Source organism: Haliaeetus albicilla, chromosome 6 (assembly GCF_947461875.1).
Source record: "Haliaeetus albicilla chromosome 6, bHalAlb1.1, whole genome shotgun sequence".
NCBI classification, from domain to species: domain Eukaryota; kingdom Metazoa; phylum Chordata; class Aves; order Accipitriformes; family Accipitridae; genus Haliaeetus; species Haliaeetus albicilla.
In genome coordinates this window covers 14893743-14912789 of record NC_091488.1, presented here as the reverse complement: position 1 = coordinate 14912789, position 19047 = coordinate 14893743, and the positions used below count along the sequence as shown (strand labels likewise).

Below are 19047 nucleotides of genomic sequence, written 5' to 3'. Positions count from 1 at the left end.
CTTCCCTTTACAGCTAAGATGGAAAGAGAGACATACTCTACCACCTGTACACAAATTTGGCAACCACAGCTCTATTATTTCCTTTGGCATACAACCTTTTCATTTGAAACAGTGCACCTGTCCTGGTTTCGGCTGGGATAGAGTTAACTGTCTTCCTAGTAGCTGGTAAGGTGCTATGTTTTGAGTTCAGTATGAGAAGAATGTTGATAACACTGATGTTTTCAGTTGTTGCTAGGTAATGTTTAGTCTAAAGTCAAGGATTTTTTAGCTTCTCATGCCCAGCCAGCGAGAAAGCTGGAGGGGCACAAGAAGTTGGCACAGGACACAGCCAAGGCACCTGATCCAAACTGGCCAACATGGTATTCCATACCATGGGACGTCACATCTAGTTTAGGAACTGGGGGGAGTGGGGGCAAGGGATCACCGCTCGGGGACTGGCTGGGTGTCGGTCAGCGGGTGGTGAGCAATTGCCCTGCGCATCATTTGTACATTCCAATCCTTTTATTACTACTGTTGTCATTTTATTAGTGTTATCATTATTAGTTTCTTCTTTTCTGTTCTATTAAACCGTTCTTATCTCAACCCAGGAGTTTTACTTCTTTTCCCGATTTTCTCCCCCACCCCACTGGGTAGGGGGGGAGTGAGTGAGCGGCTGCGTGGTGCTTAGTTGCTGGCTGGGGTTAAACCATGACAGCACCTTTGTTATTTTTTTATGACATGCTTACATACACATTCATTCAAATACCATTTGGGGGGAACCCGTCTTTCAAAATTACATTTATACCAAGATGCGCAAAATACTATCAGTCTCCAGTATGATAAAAACTGCAGAAGAATGCTAGAAGGTGCATTAAAGAGCAAGGCTCAAGTTTCACGATTTGGTTTATTTCAGCAGGGACAATGCAGTTGGTCTAACTCTACTGGTTACTACTGGTTGTGCTATAACAATACACCATCAATAAGTGAGAAGGGTGAAAAGGGGGGCAAATTTAGGTTTTTGCCTTTATTTGTTTAGTTTTTCCTCAGTCTCCAAGAAGAATGGATACCTGATATCTGGCCATTGAACAGGTATGTTTTGTAAAGAAAGGAACTACTAGCAACACAGTTCAATCCCTTCAGCTTTTTTTCTGAATATCATCTAAGGCAAAATCTATATCTTACTAAATAACTATAGCTATAAGTATGCTGTATATTTACAAAAGCCAGAATCTCTCTTCTCTTTGCAGGCAGAGTTGTGTATCTTTTCCTTAATCACAGTCATAGGCAAGACTGTGAAATGACGGATACCAAACACCTGCAGTTCCCTACAATATATTTGTTAGTCCATATACATGGAGTTACCTGGTTTTGTTTTGATCACAGAGGCAATTTCTGAAGTGTCAAACATTACTCCTAAGTTGAAAAAAAGGTCACTACAGTGTCTTTGAAGCACCGCTACACAGTAGTGACAGAAAAGCAAAGATTGAGTTTCATGCCTGCAAGTTTTACTTAAACAAATGGCCCCAGTTTGCCTACTCACTTAGGTGCCTCTGTTAGTTTTCCCATAATTGTGAGGTCTGCAGTTAAATGAAATGGCAGATTCATCATTGATACAATCTTTGTCCAAGGTTTACAGTCCTTTAATTTGTGTGCTTTCAGGGCTTGAGGGCATTTTTCCAGTAGCTTTTCTTTATCCTGAAGGGATTTGGGTATCCTTAACAGGGACTAAATTAATCCTTACATCAAATAATACCAGAAACGTGGCCTTCACTTGTTGTCTACTTAGAATTAAAAACGAAATTGATTTTTCAGAAAGCAAAAGGAACATAGAACACAGGTAGAAATTACACAGAAAAAAAAGATTACAGTCAATACTTCAGTGTCTACAATGTCTTCAGTGATTAGAGAATTGACAAAAGAGTAAATAGATCTTCATGTCTGTTGATCATAAAATCTTGAATTCACCCTATGTATGGGTGTTTGAGCACGTAAATTAAAATTAATAAAAGGGCAAAATCATGGCAGAAGGGGGAAAAAGTAGCAACGGGGGGCAAACTAAAAAAACAGAACTTCACAAAGAAGTCTACAACTATCAAACAAATAAACATTGCACTAATTTACAGTCATTAAGCTTAGGTACAAATATGCATTCTTATGAAATGCCCCCAAACAACAATATACATAAAATCTATTATTTTAGAGTGAAATGTTGAAAAGCATTTTTTCCTTCATTAAGAAGGTATTTTTCTACTACCCATAATACCTAGCATGTTTTTTTTCTTCATATGCAGGTGGAAAAAATAGCAAACTACTAAAGACTAGATGACCATGAAACTACAAATTTCATATTGATATCAGATCGATTGTTACCAGGTCTTAAGACTTCCCACAGCAACTGATGGTTGTTTTGACTAATTTCTAAAGAACTGGCATACAATTCTTCACAGAAATTTAAAAGATAATAAGAAATTTTGGAAATTAAATAGTGATGTTTTGAACTGAATTCTCTGCTGGTCAGAAGTTGGCCTACAGTCCTAACAAACAATAATGAGGCTTCACTCACTGGTCTTTATAACCATACTAAATAACCTTGACTACTGAAGATAACTGGGTTTAGTGACTCTTGGAAGGAAATAAAAATTGTGTTTCTGCTCCGATGAAAGAAAATTCACTGTTTAAGAAACCTCTGAACCACCGCCATAACAAGTTATTGTGCTTTGTGCTATAACCTAGACTATAATAAGATGGACCTGTTGGTTCCTCTATTTCCAGAAATTTCCTTGAACCTAGTTTTCAGTGTTCTTAAGAATGGTTAAAAAAAAGTCATTTCAAGACTTGTTTCAGGAAATCTTCACAACCCACCTTCCTTATTTCTGGTAATCTTGATATTTCAATAAGCCCACCAATTTGGGGTGGGGGTGGGAATCAACATATTTTGCTGAGTAAAGAATTGCATAAAGAAAAATGGACCACTATACACCTTTATCCAGGACAAATATCATAGAACCACAGAAAAATGGCTAATTTTAACAAGTAAAAATTAGCTACATTTTATTAATATTTACAAACAAAACCTGTGTATTTACAAAGTAAACACTTCAAATTAACATAACTTGTTAGAAAAAAAAAAAATCCTTAAGCATTTAACTAGTGGAACATATTTTCTCTCCCTGAATTCAAAGGGAAATAGAATTAATCTATGTCCAAAACTATTTCTTTCACTCTCAGAGAGAAATTACAAGCAGAAATCTACAAGTAATAGAATGCTATTTTAAACTCAGAAGAATGGTTAGATAAATTCATGTGGCATAATTCTCATACCAATGCAGGTTATCAAGATGCATGCATAATAAATAAAATCAAGGCATCTCAATGAAATGTGTTAACATAAATTTAGCTAGAAATTCAGAAAAAAATAGCAGCTTTGTTCTACAAGCAGAAAGAAGGGTTTTTTTTAGCTTGGAGAGGTTTTGATTTTCCTTACATAACACTTCTACTAATCCTTTATTCAAACAGATATTAATAACGACTATCTGCTATTGCAGATTCCTTTTTCAGGAAGGAAAAACATTCTGTTTACTTCACTGATAGGAATATCCCTCAATGCTGGAATTGCTTCTTCTTGAAATTTCTTCTGTTGCTGCTTTTTTGCATAGTTATCTACAAGAGACAACGAGAACATTTCATGTAGTAAAGATTTTTTTCTTTCAAGAACAATATGCAACACTGTATAAATTTAGCAACTATAAGCGATGCTGAAAACCCCATCTTGCTAAGGTATAATGAGACAGTCATCAGAAATGCTTTACATCAACATATATTAGTAGAGCCCCTGAAGAAATCAACCCTACCTTCCTGCTGAAATCACTGCCTGGGACTTTGCTTGGTTTAAAATGCTGTATGCCATTAAACCATAACTACCCAAAGATAAAAAGAACAAATAAAAAACCCCCACAGTGAATAATAGCTCAGTCTGTAGTTTGAACACTTTGTACTAGGATTTCTGCTGAGAGATCCTGTCCACCCTCCCTTTATCTTGGCTGCTTGTTCCCATCACCACACAGCGCCCATTCCTGTAACAGCATAAACATTTGTACAGGTGCACTTTGAACACAATTATGGAACTGCTCCCTCTGTAAAAGAAAATTTTCAAGTACAGTTGTTTTTCAAACAGAGTAGGTCCCCCATCCCACCTGCCATACAGCCACACAAACTCTTTGGTTGACACCAAATGAGAGAGTGACATGAGTGTGAATGAGTGGCCAGGAACACAGGGATGACTAAATGGCAGTTCTTGACAGAAGCACTGGAGTAATGCATTTGAACTACAGCCTTGACTGATTTTTTTTTCCTTAGCAGCTCAGTGTAATGTAATACTATGTACATAGTTTGTTAAAATGATGCAACTTCAGCAGTCTTAGCAATAGGTAACCTTCTTGCCAAAGTTTACAGTCTGCACTTTTTCTAACAAAAATGGCCCCCTGCAAATGGTGGAATTCCTCACATGGAGGACGATGTAGCTGCCTGGAGAATATTGTGAATGCCTAGAACATGTCTCCTTGGCAGGAGTAAAGGCTACGCAAAAGTTGAGAGAAAAACTGAAGAACAGCTTTTTTAGATAGGGAATCACTAACATACCTGATCAGGCCTCAATAGTGCAACATCCTCCTTTGCAACACCTTGACTCCTGCATGCCTTTCCACTTCTGCCACTGCCAGGCAGGTACTCACATCCTTCTTCCCATGACACTCTTCACTGGTTTGTAATGCAAGGTGCATGCTTGGGGGATCTTTATATGCCTAACCCCTGTTCCTCTAATGTGGTCTGTTTTACTAAAAAAGTACACTCTACTAGTTGGAAACCACTGCCATAAGAGGGCAAAGAGGGAAGATTCAGGCTTGTGGCTATCTTTTCACTCTAGTACTTCAGTACCTCCAAGAACTCCTTTTCTAGATAAAAATATTTAAAGGCTTAAAATTTGATTCATATTATATATGGCTACATAGATATATTTACAGAAATTATCAGTTAAGTATCAAAATCTTAAAAAAACCACCAATAAAATTACCTGTAATGGTATGTGTGGAGTTAAGTGGAGCTGTACTCATCATGTTAATACCGAAAAGTAATATATAACCAATTCCTATAGCAACTAGTAGGTATGCTGGCAAAGCAACTGCCCAGTATCTGAGGAAAAAGATTTTAAAATTTACATATCATAATAACAAATGCCTAATGATATAACAGTTTTAATATAGTGGTTGTTGTTGTATCTAGCACAAACTTAGCCAAGAGGAAAAGAAACACCACCTCTGAATATGGGCCCTGGTCTCTCCCAAAATTACTGACTGCAGAGTCACTGTAGGTAGTTTGGTATGAACTGTCAAATAGATTCCTTACCGAAGGTTTTTATTTTTTTAATTATGGTTTGAAGTTTGCTATATTTTCATCGGCAAACTTCCTGAAAACAAAATGTCAAATTTATCATAAAACATTCAAATACTATTTCTTTCATTACACAATGAAAAATTTTCATCATGGCTACTTATCTACATAAAAAAAAAGCTTCACAAAAATTACAGTACTTTATAATCAGGAAAAGCTGGATTAGATACAAGGCCACTATTTAAAAATAAGTTTTATTTGAAAATAATTAAGGGTGTCCTATACTTACACATACTCAGGCTGAAGAGTTTAATTGGTTGAACTTACTTTTGAGGCCAGTATGTTAGTCCCAATGAGAACAGCCAAGTCTCAGGAACGTATGCCCAGATAAGATACAACACTGCACAAAAGAATTAAAAAGTCATAATAGTACGACTGTTTTAGACTTCCTTCCTAAGTTTTAGAGCAAAACTTCCCTACTGATACATGCTGAGACAATATTTTGCTTTTAAAGTATTTAAATCAGAATAGCTCTACCAAAACATTGTAGAACATGCCTCTTGGACACAAAACCTGCCCAATATGGGGGCAATGTTTTATAGCTGGTTGTATGATACTATTTTTCTATTTCCTTTAACGTTTAGGTTCTGATTTCCTATGCAGACGGACAAGAATTTCTTGTTGAACTGCAGAACAAAAAAACCCTCAGTAAAAGGATGCCAAATGACTCTGAATGTAGAAAATATTTAAGCAGAAAATGATTGCACAGTGGGTCATCTGGTTGAAAGAAAAGTTGGTCGAATTGCAGTGCTTGGATGCAACTGTTCAGAAAGAGTTACTGGAAATACTTTCTGATTCTTGGCAAGTTCATAATTTTCATGTCAACAAAACCAGTACTGAGAAATTTTGCTCTCTAACAACAAATCCATACAAAGGTTTAACAAAACTTGATGGGAGCAGGTTAGTAGCCAAACGGTGACTCAAGTTACAGAACAGCAGTGGCTTCCTGTGAGAGGAACAGACACCAACTTACTTTCATTTCTACTTACTTCCTAAGGGCGAGAAAGACTTACAGTAGGATCCTGGTTTATTATTTGACTACCGTGTATTTGCAGCACTATTTCTGTGTTGAAAAAGCGTTCTCATCCTCTCAAGCTTTGGCGCTGGGTGGACATGCAAGATATGCCCAGTGAAATGCTAAAGCACCTGTCACACCGGCAAAGAAATGCTGGTATAACCCTCATCACTTTCCACTGCTGTTGACCAGACTGACGTAATTTTGTTTTTCAGCATTTGGGTGGGGAAGGTCGCAGGACTACCAGGTACAATGGTTACTGAACAGTGACAATGTATGCAATTCAAGTAAGAAAGTTACTAAAATGAGAATGCAGATTATTTTTTAACTAATTTGACTCCATAATACTATTAAAGACCCCATAATAAGGTTAAAGATGGACAAAACACGAGGAAATCACAGAAGGCAATGGCAGATCTTTATAACAACTGACAGCTCTGGCAAGTAATGCTCACTTAGTCCTTCATCATGCACCCTTACAATAAGCGGTGCAATACAATTTTGATCCTTTTCAGATGGTCTTACCGGAATTACATTTGTCCCGTAAGCAAAGCAAAACACTTTTCGGTTAAGTAATCAGTACCCGGTATACTTACTAAAGCCAAACCACGATCCTAAAAAAAGAGCAAATCCATATATTGCCCTTTCTGGCAACGGGGCTGGAGAGTTTTCAACCATACTGGTCTCTTCCCTTTAACTTCGGGGGGGGAGCGGAACACGGTAAGAAGCTGTTAGAGGTTTCCCGGTAAGTTCCTCTCGGAACACCCCCGTTGTGGGTGGGTGCGGGAAGCCACACCGCACACGCACCCCGTTTTACTCCCCAGCCCACGCGCGCGCCCCCGTCCCCTCAGCCCCGGGGTTGGGGGGAGGGGGAGAGCGGAGGGACATGCGCATGCGCCTGCCAGGCGGCACCCGCCGACCGGGCGCGCGCGGCGGCCGCTTCCCTCGCCCCCTCAAGGGACCCCCCGCCCCGCCCGGCGAAGCCGCTCTGCCTCCTTCCTTTCGGGGTCACGGCCTGGCTAGGGGAGGAATCCACACCCAGGACACCCTCCGCAGCAGGAGCAGGAGGAGGAGGAGGAGGAGGAAGGCGGAGGCGCCCAGCCGCGCTCCCTAACCCCCCGGTACCGCGCGTCCGCCTCCCCGCCGGGCCACCTCTCGCACATGCGCAGTCAGAGAACCCCCGGCCGCCCCACCGGCTGCGGCCCCCCCTCCCCCTCGGCAGCGGGCGCATGCGCAGAGCCGGCGGGTTCGCGGCAGGCCCGCCGGCTGCCGGCCGCGCGTTGGCTCGTTCCCTTGACGTCAGGCTGTAACTAGCCAGTAGCCGGGGCCCGGCTGGGCGGGGCAGCTGGCGCGCGCGGCGGGAGGGGCTCGCTGGGGGGGGGTGCGGGAGTCGCCTCGGCCCTGTGCCCTGTGGAGCCGGAGGGGAGCGCGGCGGGCTGAGGCGGCAGCTGGTGAGTGAGGGAAGCTGGCGGGCGCTGGGGCGGCGGCGGCGGGCGCTCCCCTCTCCCCGTCCCTCGCCGGGCTGGTGACACCCCTCCGGTGGTGGGGCTGGCTCTGGGAGGGTGACGCCCGTCTCTCCGGAGGCCCCGGCAGGGTGACGCCCACCCCACCCCGGCCCGGCCCGGTCTGTCTTGGGCGGACACCGGTGCTGTCGTCCACGGGAGCCGTGGCGGAGCCCCTCCGGTTTGCTGGAGCTCTTTGCCGCGGGGAGGACCGGGCACGGGCAGGGCTGTCCCGGCGGGAAACGCCGGGCTGCGACACGTCAGTGGCGCGCCTCGGGGCTTCCGGGGTCTAACGGCGGTGGGGAGCCCGGCCGGCCCCCGCCTCGCCTCTGGCGGAGCTGTCGGGACGGGACGGGCGCTGCCGGGCCAGCCGTCGGGCAGGAGAGGGGCCGGGCGGCCTGGGCGGGGGCCGCGCCGCTGGTTCTGTCAGACGGGGCTGCCCGCCGGAGCGGGAGGGGTGCCTGACTCCGCTCTCCCGGCATGTGGCAATAGTTCCTGAGAGGCTGCCCCTGACCCGGCTGGTAGAAACTGCCCTTCCCTCCCCTGCGTCTCGGGTGCGAGGTAGCGTGCTGGAGTACTGTCAGGCGTCGGGGCCTTCGAAGACTGTTAGTTAATCGATTTAACTAGCTTTTAACTGATGCTTTAGGTTACTGTTTTCAACGCTAACCTGTGCTATGTAAAAATAAGAACACGTGTCTTCCGCAAAACTCTTGCAAAGTGTAATTTAATGTTGTGATCATTTTAAGTCCTGCAAAGCGCATGTTATTTGCCTCTTGCCTTCCCCTCGTGTATTTCTCATAATCCTTTTCTTTCAGGATCATGTACCATGGCTGAACCTATAGCCGAATCCGAGTTTGCAGCCTTGGCTTTTTATGCTGGTGATAAATCTTGCTGTGAATTGGTAAGTAGGTTTGAAACTAGATGAAAAACTTTGCAAGATGTTCCAGTGGGGTTTATACCCAGATTTGATCTACAGAGTAACTGCTAATGTTGATTAATTCAAACTGATGCAAAGGTACCTTATACCACTGTGTGTTACTCACTTGCAGAAATACTAAATTGGGGTAGAGCATAGAAACTGTGTATCCTCTTATCAAGCAGGTTTTCCTGAATGCATATACAACTGTGTAAAAATAGGCAGTGATGCATAGGTCCTATTGGCAGAACTTGGCCAACCTGTTGGCCGTGTATCCAGGCCATACTTGGGATGATATACCTCAGAGTGACAGATTCAGTTCCTTTAATTGCAAAGCCATTGCAACTTAGTTCATGTAAGTTCAACTCTGCAAATTAACTGCAGAGCATTCACCCATTCTTTGTTCTTGTCATCTCTTACAATTTTTTTTCTAGTTCTTTGTGCCCAATAAGGCCTTTACTTATTTAGTTGTTCTTTTTATTGAATAAACTGTAGCACTCTTCTGTTTTAGTACTTCCAGGAATGCTTGCCTTGACTCTTATTTTCCCCTTCTTGCTATGCTTAAGGAATCTTAGAAAACACTGTGGTAGTTAATCTTTCTGCTGCTTGGAGAGTTCAGTTGTGAGTTAGTTATTCTAAGTGTTGCTGCTGCGAAATACAAACAAGCTGGCCTACTGTTCTTCTTCCTATGCAGAAATAAAAAGTACAGGTAAATTGAATTTCTTATTTGTACAGCTGTATCTTTATAAGGGACCGTTACCAGTAGTGAATCTCATTGGAAATTGTTGACATCAATAAAGATTTTTATTTTTTTTATGCTGTGGACAAAATGAAGTACTTTAACAGCTGTGTTAGCCTAAGATACTAGACATTTTATCTCTTAAGGTGGTGTGTGTGCCATGCTATGGAAAGCAAGCCCTTGATTCTGTGCAAGTGCTAAATCTTGGTTTTCAAGTTTGCTTTGGTGGGAATGCCACCTTGGGCTTGATGTATAGAGGGGGTATATATGTGGGGGGGGGGGGGGGGGTTGTTTTGTTTTAAAATATTGTAGCAAAATGCACAACTGGAGTGAAGGAGATGTTCAGTAATCTTTCAAGATTAACTGATTTTGAAATAATAGTTAATTTTGTTCCTCTTTGTTGTTGAGTGTCCTGGTCTGTTAAATATGTTGATGTTACAATTACTTATTTTTGAGAGTAAGCCTTGATTTACATGTAATGTTGTAATAGTTCAGAAATGCTACTTCGAGTGAAATCACATAATTGCTTGTCATCACCTTAGTCAAGTTAGTAAGTCATCATTGCACAGCATGCTAGTATTTCCAGAAAGTCTGCCACTGAAAGAATAAAGGTCTGTTAATTACCAACTTTATGAAGTTTCTTTAGTTTGTTTTTATACTGTTCTCCAGTCATAGTCAGAAATAGCTTTGCATTTCTTTTGAAATGATAATGCATCAATATAGAGACATGATACGTAGTATTTATTAAATGACACATATATAATGTTTGCTAAAATAATAGACTTTGTAGGGATCTGTAAAACAGAAGAAAGTTATTTATTCTTCAGCTTGAGGGGCTCATATGGAATACTGTGTTTTAAACCCATTAAAGTGTTGATACAGTATGCTGCTATGAAGTAGTAAATCAACCACTCTACTTATTTTGATATATATGTATTTATTTAAATATACATGCACTAACTGTCAAAACTTTATTATTTTTTGAAAACCTGTGTTGTCGTCTTAACATGTTTCCTTAGGTATTCTTGAACATTATATTGCTGCCTAGTACCCACTTTTGAATTATTAATTTTTAGAATACTAGTCTAGTGCAATTTAATATATTGTTTAAACTAGTAAAAGTTTTCCCATCCATTCGTAACTATTAATCTATGGACATTTTTTTAATGGCTATGCCGGTAAACTTTTTTTCTTAAGACAGCAACTAAATCGTTGTGTTAACTCTAGTAAACATGCTTTTTTCCCATGTTTGTTTTTGTTTCCTTTGTTTGCTTTTTGGCTGTGCTTGATGTGAATTATAGATTGGATCCAAAGGGGTTTCTTGTTTGGTAGTGCAAAATATTGGAGACTTTTAAGTTTCCTTGTTTTCCTCAGAAAACCATTGTCAGAAGTGCAGAAACATGTGGGATAATGGGGAATACCAGTAGTATTTTATTCTTGGGGGAAAAGCATGGGGTATTCACCCACCTCAGATTGGTCTTAGAAGATAACGAGATGCTGGTAAGCATTGAATGAGCATTATTAACATTTTATAAAAAACTCTGTTCAGAATGAGTAGGTAAATAGAAGTAATTTTCCTGTCTAGGTCCATGGTGTATGCGTGAGTATTTTAGTTGATAATAGTTAACTAAATAATTTTAGTTAATTATTAATTAATTTTGTTAATTAATGTGTCTGCATTAGTATTGTAGTTTGGGTCACGAGAATGCTTTTGAAGCAAATATCCCAATTGTCCTGTCTTTCATGTCTTGGCTTACGTTATGAAGAGGTCTTGGAGTGTGCTAGTAGGATTCATTGGGGATGACACTAGAAGATGCTTTTAAGAGTATAGGTAACATGCATCAACCATGAATGGATGCTCAATCTATGGAACTAGATTTGAACCAATGCAAACTAAAACTCCTTGAAAAGCATATAATGTGAAAGTAGACTGCTCAGTACCAAATGCTTTGCTTTATAGATTTGTTTCCTCCTTGATCATGCTGCTTGCTTATGAAGATATAACCATAACCATCTTTTATACTGGTCTAAATATGTTCAATAACTACCTCTTCTTGAGAAAAGGAATTGGTGACAGAACATAAAAATTACTTCCGTCCCTTCCTTGCCTTGATGTAAACAGTTTATATTGGTTTAATATTTAGAAACAGTTCAGCAATCATTGCTTATGGTTAGTGTAACACATTTGCAAGATGTGCAATGTTAAAAAATATGTTTGTGTTTAGGGTCATGGAGTGTTTGTACAGCAGTCGCTGCATAAGCCTAAAACAGGTATGTAAACTGAATGAATATTACATAATTTACAAATGCACTTCTTGTGCTGTGTTTGGATCTTTTGATTGCTATTTCACTTTTTTCCTTATTTTGTCTGAATAAGTAGAAAATTATTATTTCTGAGCAGAAGCATTGATATGTTCTTTTTCACTGAAAGAATTCTCATCTTTTTGTCCTAATGTAATGTGCGGAAGACTGCTATACATTTGTGAGAACAGTGTAAATAGTCAATAATACGTACATATAGGCAGTTAATGTTGTGAGGATGGAGTAAATTTCAGGCTTGTGTTCATTACCTGTGTTTTACTTGTAGCTGTGTTTTAGCTGTATAGGTCTAAAGACACATTCAACAAATGGTAACTTGTAATATGTAGGAAACTCGGATGAACACAGCCAGCTGTGTAAAATAAATTTTTGCATGTATTCAGACTCTCAGGTAATTCTGCTTCTGTTCTGAGAGTACTTGATGCCACCTTGTCGTGGTTTAACCCCAGCCAGCAACTAAGTTCCACACAGCCGCTAGCTCGCTCCACCCTCCGGTGGAATGGGGGAGAGAATCAGAAGAGTAAAAGTGAGAAAACTCGTGGGTTGAGGTACAGACAGTTTAATAGGTAAAGCAAAAGCCACGCACGCAAGCAAAGCAAAACAAGGAATCCATTCACTACTTCCAGTCAGCAGGTGGGTGTTCAGCCATCTCCAGGAAAGCAGGGCTCCATCATGTGTAACAGTTACCTGGGAAGACAAAATGCCATAACTCTGAATGTCCCCTGCTTCTTTCTTCTTCCCCTTGTTTTATGTGCTGAGCGTGATGTCATATGGTCTGGAATATCCCTTGGGTCAGTTGGGGTCAGCTGTCCCAGCTGTGTCCCCTCCCAGCTTCTTGGGCACCCCCAGCCTACTTGCTGGTGGGGAGGGGTGAGAAGCAGAAAGGGCCTTGGCTCTGTGTAAGTGCTGTGCAGCAATAAGTAAAACATTCCTGAATAACCAACACTTGTTTCCAGCGCAAATCAGAAACACAGCACCATACAAATTGCTCTGAAGAAAATTAACTCTAGCCCAACCAAAACCGGCACACACCTCAGTAGTCTGATAAGGATCTTTACCTATTAAAGAAAGTCTCTGAGGAAAATACATTATATTTTTGAAAGAGCTATGCATCACATACATAATGGCCTCTGGAGAAAAAAAGAAAAATATTGCTGATCTTTTCGTACCATGTTGCTATGTACCAAACTACTCTGGATTTATTGTAGAAAATAATTACATGGGTGCAGTTAGAAGAGGCTCGTGTTTTCTCTTGAAAATAGCATCCCTTATAGCTATTAAACAGCTGACAGCCCTGGTTAGGCTCCTCATTTAGAAGCAGGCTGCATTTATTTTAAAATGTATTATATCAATACAACAGATATGTAGAACACAGAGAATTCCTTGAGCAGGGAATGTAAGCCTGCTAGCAGGTCCCTATTATTACCTCCATATAAGTTCCCTCTCCCCGTTCAATTTATAAAAAAACCTCAAGTTGCCAGATGTAGTGTTCAAGTTTTCTTGTTTTGGTTAGATAGTAGTTAGGAATACAATGGAAATATGGAAATAACTGATGTTTTTGAATGTTTATTTGGACTTTGATGCCTGAACTGTGTAGTCTAATTCCTAACTGTTTTTTTTGAAGATGTTGATCCCTGTGAAGTATGGTGCAGTCAGCCGGTTGACACATTAAGAGAATATTGCAACGTTATTAAAATACGCATCTTTTGGCCTCTTCTCTTCAAAAGTGAAAGTAATTCTTTGGTAGCTGATTGGAGGTAAGTAATCATATTCTTGAAGTGATTTCATTAGCCATTAATTTTTTTTTTTTTGTTACCTGTGAAAGATTGCTGTATACTTTCAGTAGTGGTTAAACTGTCTGCAGGAATGTTTTTACCAATGGGCTAAGTTAGTTAAGATCAGAAGGCAGAATTCTTGAATATACAGAAGAAAATATTAAGTATAGGTTTCTGAAGTTTGGAATCTAAGGGTGTATTTAGGTACTTAAATGGATGACCTTTATTTCAAGAGTACCAAAGACTTTGCGGCTCTTTTTTTTTTTTTTTTTTTCTTCCCCTCCTCTGAAGGGCTTGATTTGAGTTTGTAACCACACTCTTGGTTAGATCTAATTACTGTAAATATTAGTAATTAAGACCATGTAACACAGTGTTATTTTTCTAAATAATAACTTTTTCTGTTTTTAAGCAGTTCACAGATTTTAGACCGGAATTGGAAGAGACTTTGTGATTTAGAGGTTTTGGAAGACCTTGTTGATTTAATTAAAAAAGTTGTTGTAAGTACTATATTTTAACTTTGTGTAAGTTTTCAAGTATAAAAGGTTAATTAAATCTGTACCTTATGTAGCTTGGGATTATATCTTAAATTAGATATTTCCTTTTGCTGGAGTGAATAAAATGTCTGATAGTTGAGTTGCAGGTTTCTAGAAAGAAAGTGTCATAGGCTTTATTACAGTTGGGATAACTTACTAAATATTTGCAGACTCAGTAATTTAGTTGACTGGGGCCCTTGTAAATTGCTAAGAAAGAGTGTCATATAAGTAAGAAAACCAGCACCATTCATGGATGAACAAGTTACACTTTTTTTTTCCCCTCTGTTATTTTTCCCTCATTCAACAAATGGTATTTAAAATTTGCTACTGTTGCTGACTTAAACCAGAAACATAACAATGCAGAGGAGGGAATGATAAAAAAAATGTTCTCAGCAGCTGAAGGGAAGAGATTTTTTTTTTTTTTTATTTAGGTATGACACATTTTAAAAAAAATTCATATGTTGAAATTCTGTGCTTAACCCCAAGCTACACTTTTCCAGTCCACCTTACCGTTGTATGACTTTCTGTGATTAGGTATTCATGTACTATATTGATCTTGTGGATTCATACTTCCTTATGCTCTTTTTGCGGCTTCCTCCTTCAGGCTATCCGAGTGCTCTATTTTCTCCTTCTTGTACTTTAGGATGTCCCTGCAGTTTTTCCATTTTGCCTCATGTGATGGTTTCTTTGTGCTGTTTCCTCCTCTGGTAGTCTCCCATTCGATCTTTATACGAGAGGGTCTGTATATATTCCCACCTCTCTGTTTACCTCTGCTTCCCTCTTCTTACTTCCTCAGCCTGTATCTCCTTCTCCATGTAAAAGATTGTATATCCAATAGTAAAATTCATTTGGAGGAGCAGAAGATCTCAGGAGAGGAAGTACTGTTGTTTTGGATGGTTTTCATTGGATGTATCAACTGGTTCTTTGGTATGTAGATAACCGCAGAAGCGGTTAAAGTGGCTGCCTTCCCTAACCAGATGTCACAGCATCCATGCATTCTCTATTTCCACATCAACATTTATTTATTTTTCAACAAAAATAATAGGGCATTTGCTACTGAACACAAGAGTATTTCCTGAAATTTTGAAATGGACCAGAGCAACTGTCCAAATGATACTGTATTCAAGCAGAACAGAAGATGTTACTGGGTTGAATCTGAGCAGATAGAAATTAAACTTATTGATCTTAATAACTTGATTTTCATTTGTTTTCTATCCCTCTTCCAGAACGTTCCACCTTTTATTGGTGGCATACTGAGAATTGGCAGCAGAATAGAAAATGTAAGTTTCTTGAATTAGTTTTAATAGGAATACTTCTTTATGTGTGAATAGAAATAAAATATTTGTATAAATATCTAAAACTTTAAAATGCTTGCATAAATAAATCAAGTCTGTAGTTTTTGGAGTATGTAGTATATAGGACTGGAGTTGCCAGTTGTTGCCAGTCTGAGCCACAAAATGAAATCTGGGTGTGACAGGAACTGTGAAATAAATATTGTTTGTGTAAGAAGAACAAAACAAGTGAGAACTTTGGAGGTAGTTCACATGCTGAAAATAAATGGTTTCTCTTGGAGGTTGCTACTGCAGTGTGGTTGGGTGAGTTTAGGTTGTGCAGCTGGAGCCCAGGCCAGCCCTCCAGTATCCACTTTGGTACCTGCTGGTGGCTTTCCTTGTTGGTTGCGTGCAGATATGCCATTTCTTGTTGAAGGCTTATTCCTTTGAGATGTCTCGATGCTCTCTCTGCCTTCAGTGTTGAAGATTTCTAGATTCCCTCCCGCAAGCACACAGTATCTATATGGTGTGTTTTGCTTTGTTCTCTATTTCTGTGCTGGTGTTGGTGTGTTATGCTGAAAGTCTAGGTATGGGCAAAAGGCAAACATGCTTTATATGTAAAGACAAGAAGTTATTGTTAGTACAGTTGAAGTCTTCCAGAATGAATTATTGCAGAAGAAAGAAAATGAAGAAACAAATACTACTAAACAGAAAAACTCTCTAATGATAATAATAGTACAGTTAGAATTGTAATATGCGCACTTCCTAGTATCTGACCCTTTTGCAGGTGTTGTGCTTATCCTTGTACTGCTCCTTGAGATCCTAAAGTGAAAGGCTTCTGTCTGGTGTTTGCATATGTGGGGTGGAGGGTATAGTCATTGCTAGCTGGAGTTCTTTGCTGCGAGGACTGCTGTTGATGTTTTCTTCTTCCTTATCCTAGGATCTACCTAGGTTCCTTTTCAAACCAAATTAGCCATAACCACCTGATCAGAAGAAAAATTGCTGTTACAGTTAAAACCCAGTTAAAATAGAGCTCTAAGCAGGTCAGGACAAGCTCAGAGCAAGCCTGACAAGTCACAGTGCTGTGGCCTTGCAAGCTCTGTACAAAGCCTGTGGCCTATTACTAGCAAAGGCAATGCTGTATGAACGGGCTACAAGGCTATGAGCAGGGCTAAGCTTGATCTCTGCAATGATGCAGAAATTCTCCTCTTTGGAGACAGGTTGGAAATGTTTTATGAGATTCTCAAACAGCAATATGGATTCAATCTGAAGGACTGTGAATGGCAGAGTAAGAGTGTGGTTTGGAAACCTGCTGATCCATCTTCATTACCAAATTCAGTGTACAGTAGAACTATACTTGTTACATTTTTCAGCTTGTAAACTTTGGACTGTGAATGTTCTTAGTTTCCCTGTGTTTGTCACTTTTTTCCCCACTTCCTAGTTTCTGCTGCCTGCTGTAGGTTAACTGCAAAAGCTAAAATAGAAACATTGAAATTAGAAGAAAATATCATGTATTTTTAGTGAAGTGTCTTAGTCATGTGGGTTTTTATATAATTTTTCAAAATCTGTAGGCTCAGGTAATGTGGGAGTATTCCAGGCAACAGACATTCTTCACTCGATTCCTCTCCTTCAAATAAAGCTCTGTAGCTCAAACAATTAAATTTAGTTTGAGTAGAAGGGAAGTCATGATTTATGGAATTAAGTCTTAGCCCTGCCTGCATGTCTAACAGCCTGGAGAATTTTGCTTTTTTTTAATCAGGCTTGTCACTTCACACTGAGGCAATTTTGTGCAGTCATCAAAAATAAGTTTCTAAATGAAATTCTGTAATTTGAATGGCTCCCCTGTCTCCTGTTGAAAGAATGACTGTTTTCATTTTGTGAATATGCTGTATTATGCTGTGCTTGAGTTATCCAGATACTTATATTTGTCAGCTGTTGTCTATTTCAAAGGCTAACAAATCAGGAACAAGTGCATAGTCTAAGTGCTACAGTAGTATTGGTTGTTATATTTACATGGAATGCTTTCACTATATTGCCAGTGAGCTGTTGGCTTGTTTTGTGTTTGTTGTTTTTGTTTTAAGACCTTGTTTTATGTAGAATTAGTTACCATTTTTTCTTTATTTTCCTTTTCTTCGATTGAAATAGGGTGTCTTTGATGTTGGGGATGCACTTGATTGGGTTAGATACACAGGTGATGTCAGTATTCTGCAGAGGCTGGAGAAACTTGGTGATTTTGGTTGGATCTATCTTGAAATTTTCTTTGCTGAATGTAAGTATGACCACTTCTGAAGAAACAATGGTGAGGAAAGTAATTCGTGTTGTAATTATCAAATAGTTAATGTTTGTGTGTATTTCACTACTCTGGGAGTGACTGGAAGAGTGACTGGAAAAATAGTGGTGGTGGTGTGGGTTTGTTTTTTTTTTTTTTCTTATTTGAACCAGTCAATTCTTCCTTGAATCTCTGTATGTGGGTAGTATTCATGGTGCACATGCTGTTTCTGAACAGGAGTTCAGAACGTTTTTTTCACTTTGGTGTCTATTATGGGCTGTATGCACACCCTGTATGGCTTTAACTTAGGGTTAAGTTGAAAGTTGCCTGAAATATTGTTTGGGTCTTTCTGTTAAACGTTTGGCAGAGGATTTTTTCAAAATATTGAGATGTTAGTCATATTTAAAAAATTAGCTTATGTAGCTCATGGGAGTTACCGTAAGATATTAACACTAGCAGCAGAACTTCTGCTGAAATTACAAAAAGCTCCCAGGCCTGCTGTATTTGACATGTGTTAAATGGCTCATATTCTGATCTTTTTGCATATATGCATTCTAACTCAGCTGTTGCAGTAAGCAACAGGGTAGTAGAAATGGAACTTGCATGTAAGGAGAAGAATCTTTTTATAGTTAAGCACTGAATTACAAATTCTTTTAAATACAAATCTTTAAAAATGCAAATTCCTTAAAATACAATTGAGTTTTACCTGATTGCTTGAAATTAGGGAAGTACTTAAACATTTTGCAGTCTGCAGCCCGTTATTTTGGGCTTATCCAATAATAAATAATTCCTTTTCTTTTGAACATTTCTGTTGCTTAATTTGTTTCTGTTATTTAGTTGGTATGTCAAATTTTGCTTCCAGTCAGAAAACAGAGCATGATTCTTAGCAGCAGAAGATAAACCCTACTTCTTGTCTTTGGTAACTTCTTCACCCATTGTGTTTTTCTGAATTTTGTCTCCAGGCAAACGTTACATTACTAAAGTTGCTTTGGAAGATTGTAATTTAGTTGAAGAATTTAAAGCTGTGACCTGTGAAAACTGTAGGAAGGTGAGAGATGATGTCAGAATGTGTTCGTGCTTTTCTTATTTTATTGTTAATTTTGGGGGAGTTTTTAATGATCAAAGATTATAAAAATGACCAAATGATTAAAGATAAAGGTTTCAAAAGCTTGAGTGAGTAATTGTCTGGTCATAAATAGTTACCTTGAGAGATCCTGGCCTAATAAACAGAACTTCAGTTGTTTACGTTGCCAGTGTATATTGGAGAGTGTTCCCTTCCTCACC

The 19047-nt window shown here is 39.5% G+C and overlaps 2 protein-coding genes across 11 annotated transcripts in view; one reads left to right on the top strand and one right to left on the bottom strand.

Annotated features, from left to right (window-relative positions):
• Nucleotides 1-3000: 3000 nt before the first annotated feature.
• Nucleotides 3001-7654, bottom strand: PIGP (phosphatidylinositol glycan anchor biosynthesis class P). Of its 3 annotated transcripts, none has more exons than XM_069785118.1 (5): nucleotides 7565-7654; nucleotides 7036-7136; nucleotides 5692-5764; nucleotides 5048-5166; nucleotides 3001-3639 (listed from the first exon to the last, which is right to left on the bottom strand). In XM_069785118.1, exons 2-5 carry the CDS (start codon nucleotides 7115-7117, stop codon nucleotides 3509-3511), a joined length of 405 nt encoding a protein of 134 aa, XP_069641219.1. In that variant the 5' UTR covers nucleotides 7118-7136; nucleotides 7565-7654; the 3' UTR covers nucleotides 3001-3508. The 3 variants fall into 3 exon arrangements, with proteins under 3 accessions (XP_069641219.1, XP_069641221.1, XP_069641222.1); XM_069785120.1 differs by having other exon boundaries at nucleotides 7409-7613; XM_069785121.1 differs by having other exon boundaries at nucleotides 7478-7603.
• Nucleotides 7655-7802: 148 nt separating this feature from the next.
• The window catches only part of TTC3 (tetratricopeptide repeat domain 3), a 66757-nt gene continuing 55512 nt past the window's right edge, over nucleotides 7803-19047 (top strand). For 5 of the 8 annotated variants that reach the window (XM_069785132.1, XM_069785134.1, XM_069785131.1 and 2 more), the window contains exons 1-8: nucleotides 7803-7890; nucleotides 8757-8842; nucleotides 11822-11867; nucleotides 13540-13672; nucleotides 14100-14187; nucleotides 15450-15503; nucleotides 17640-17763; nucleotides 18726-18811. In XM_069785132.1, the coding sequence (XP_069641233.1) occupies nucleotides 8768-8842; nucleotides 11822-11867; nucleotides 13540-13672; nucleotides 14100-14187; nucleotides 15450-15503; nucleotides 17640-17763; nucleotides 18726-18811 (606 nt within the window). In that variant the 5' untranslated portion in view covers nucleotides 7803-7890; nucleotides 8757-8767. Of the gene's footprint in view, nucleotides 7891-8098; nucleotides 8123-8156; nucleotides 8201-8756; nucleotides 8843-11821; nucleotides 11868-13539; nucleotides 13673-14099; nucleotides 14188-15449; nucleotides 15504-17639; nucleotides 17764-18725; nucleotides 18812-19047 lie in introns of those variants that run through there. The other 3 variants (XM_069785130.1, XM_069785129.1, XM_069785128.1) reach the window with 3 other exon arrangements.

Bases quoted from the DNA above. Each gene is read 5' to 3' on its own strand.
- PIGP (XM_069785118.1), bottom strand. From the start codon at position 7,117: ATGGTTGAAAACTCTCCAGCCCCGTTGCCAGAAAGGGCAATATATGGA. The intron at 5,765-7,035 runs GTAAGTATACCG...TCTTTTGTGCAG, and splicing joins AGGATCGTGGTTTGGCTTTA to TGTTGTATCTTATCTGGGCA. The intron at 3,640-5,047 runs GTAATTTTATTG...TGTCTCTTGTAG, and splicing joins CTCCACACATACCATTACAG to ATAACTATGCAAAAAAGCAG.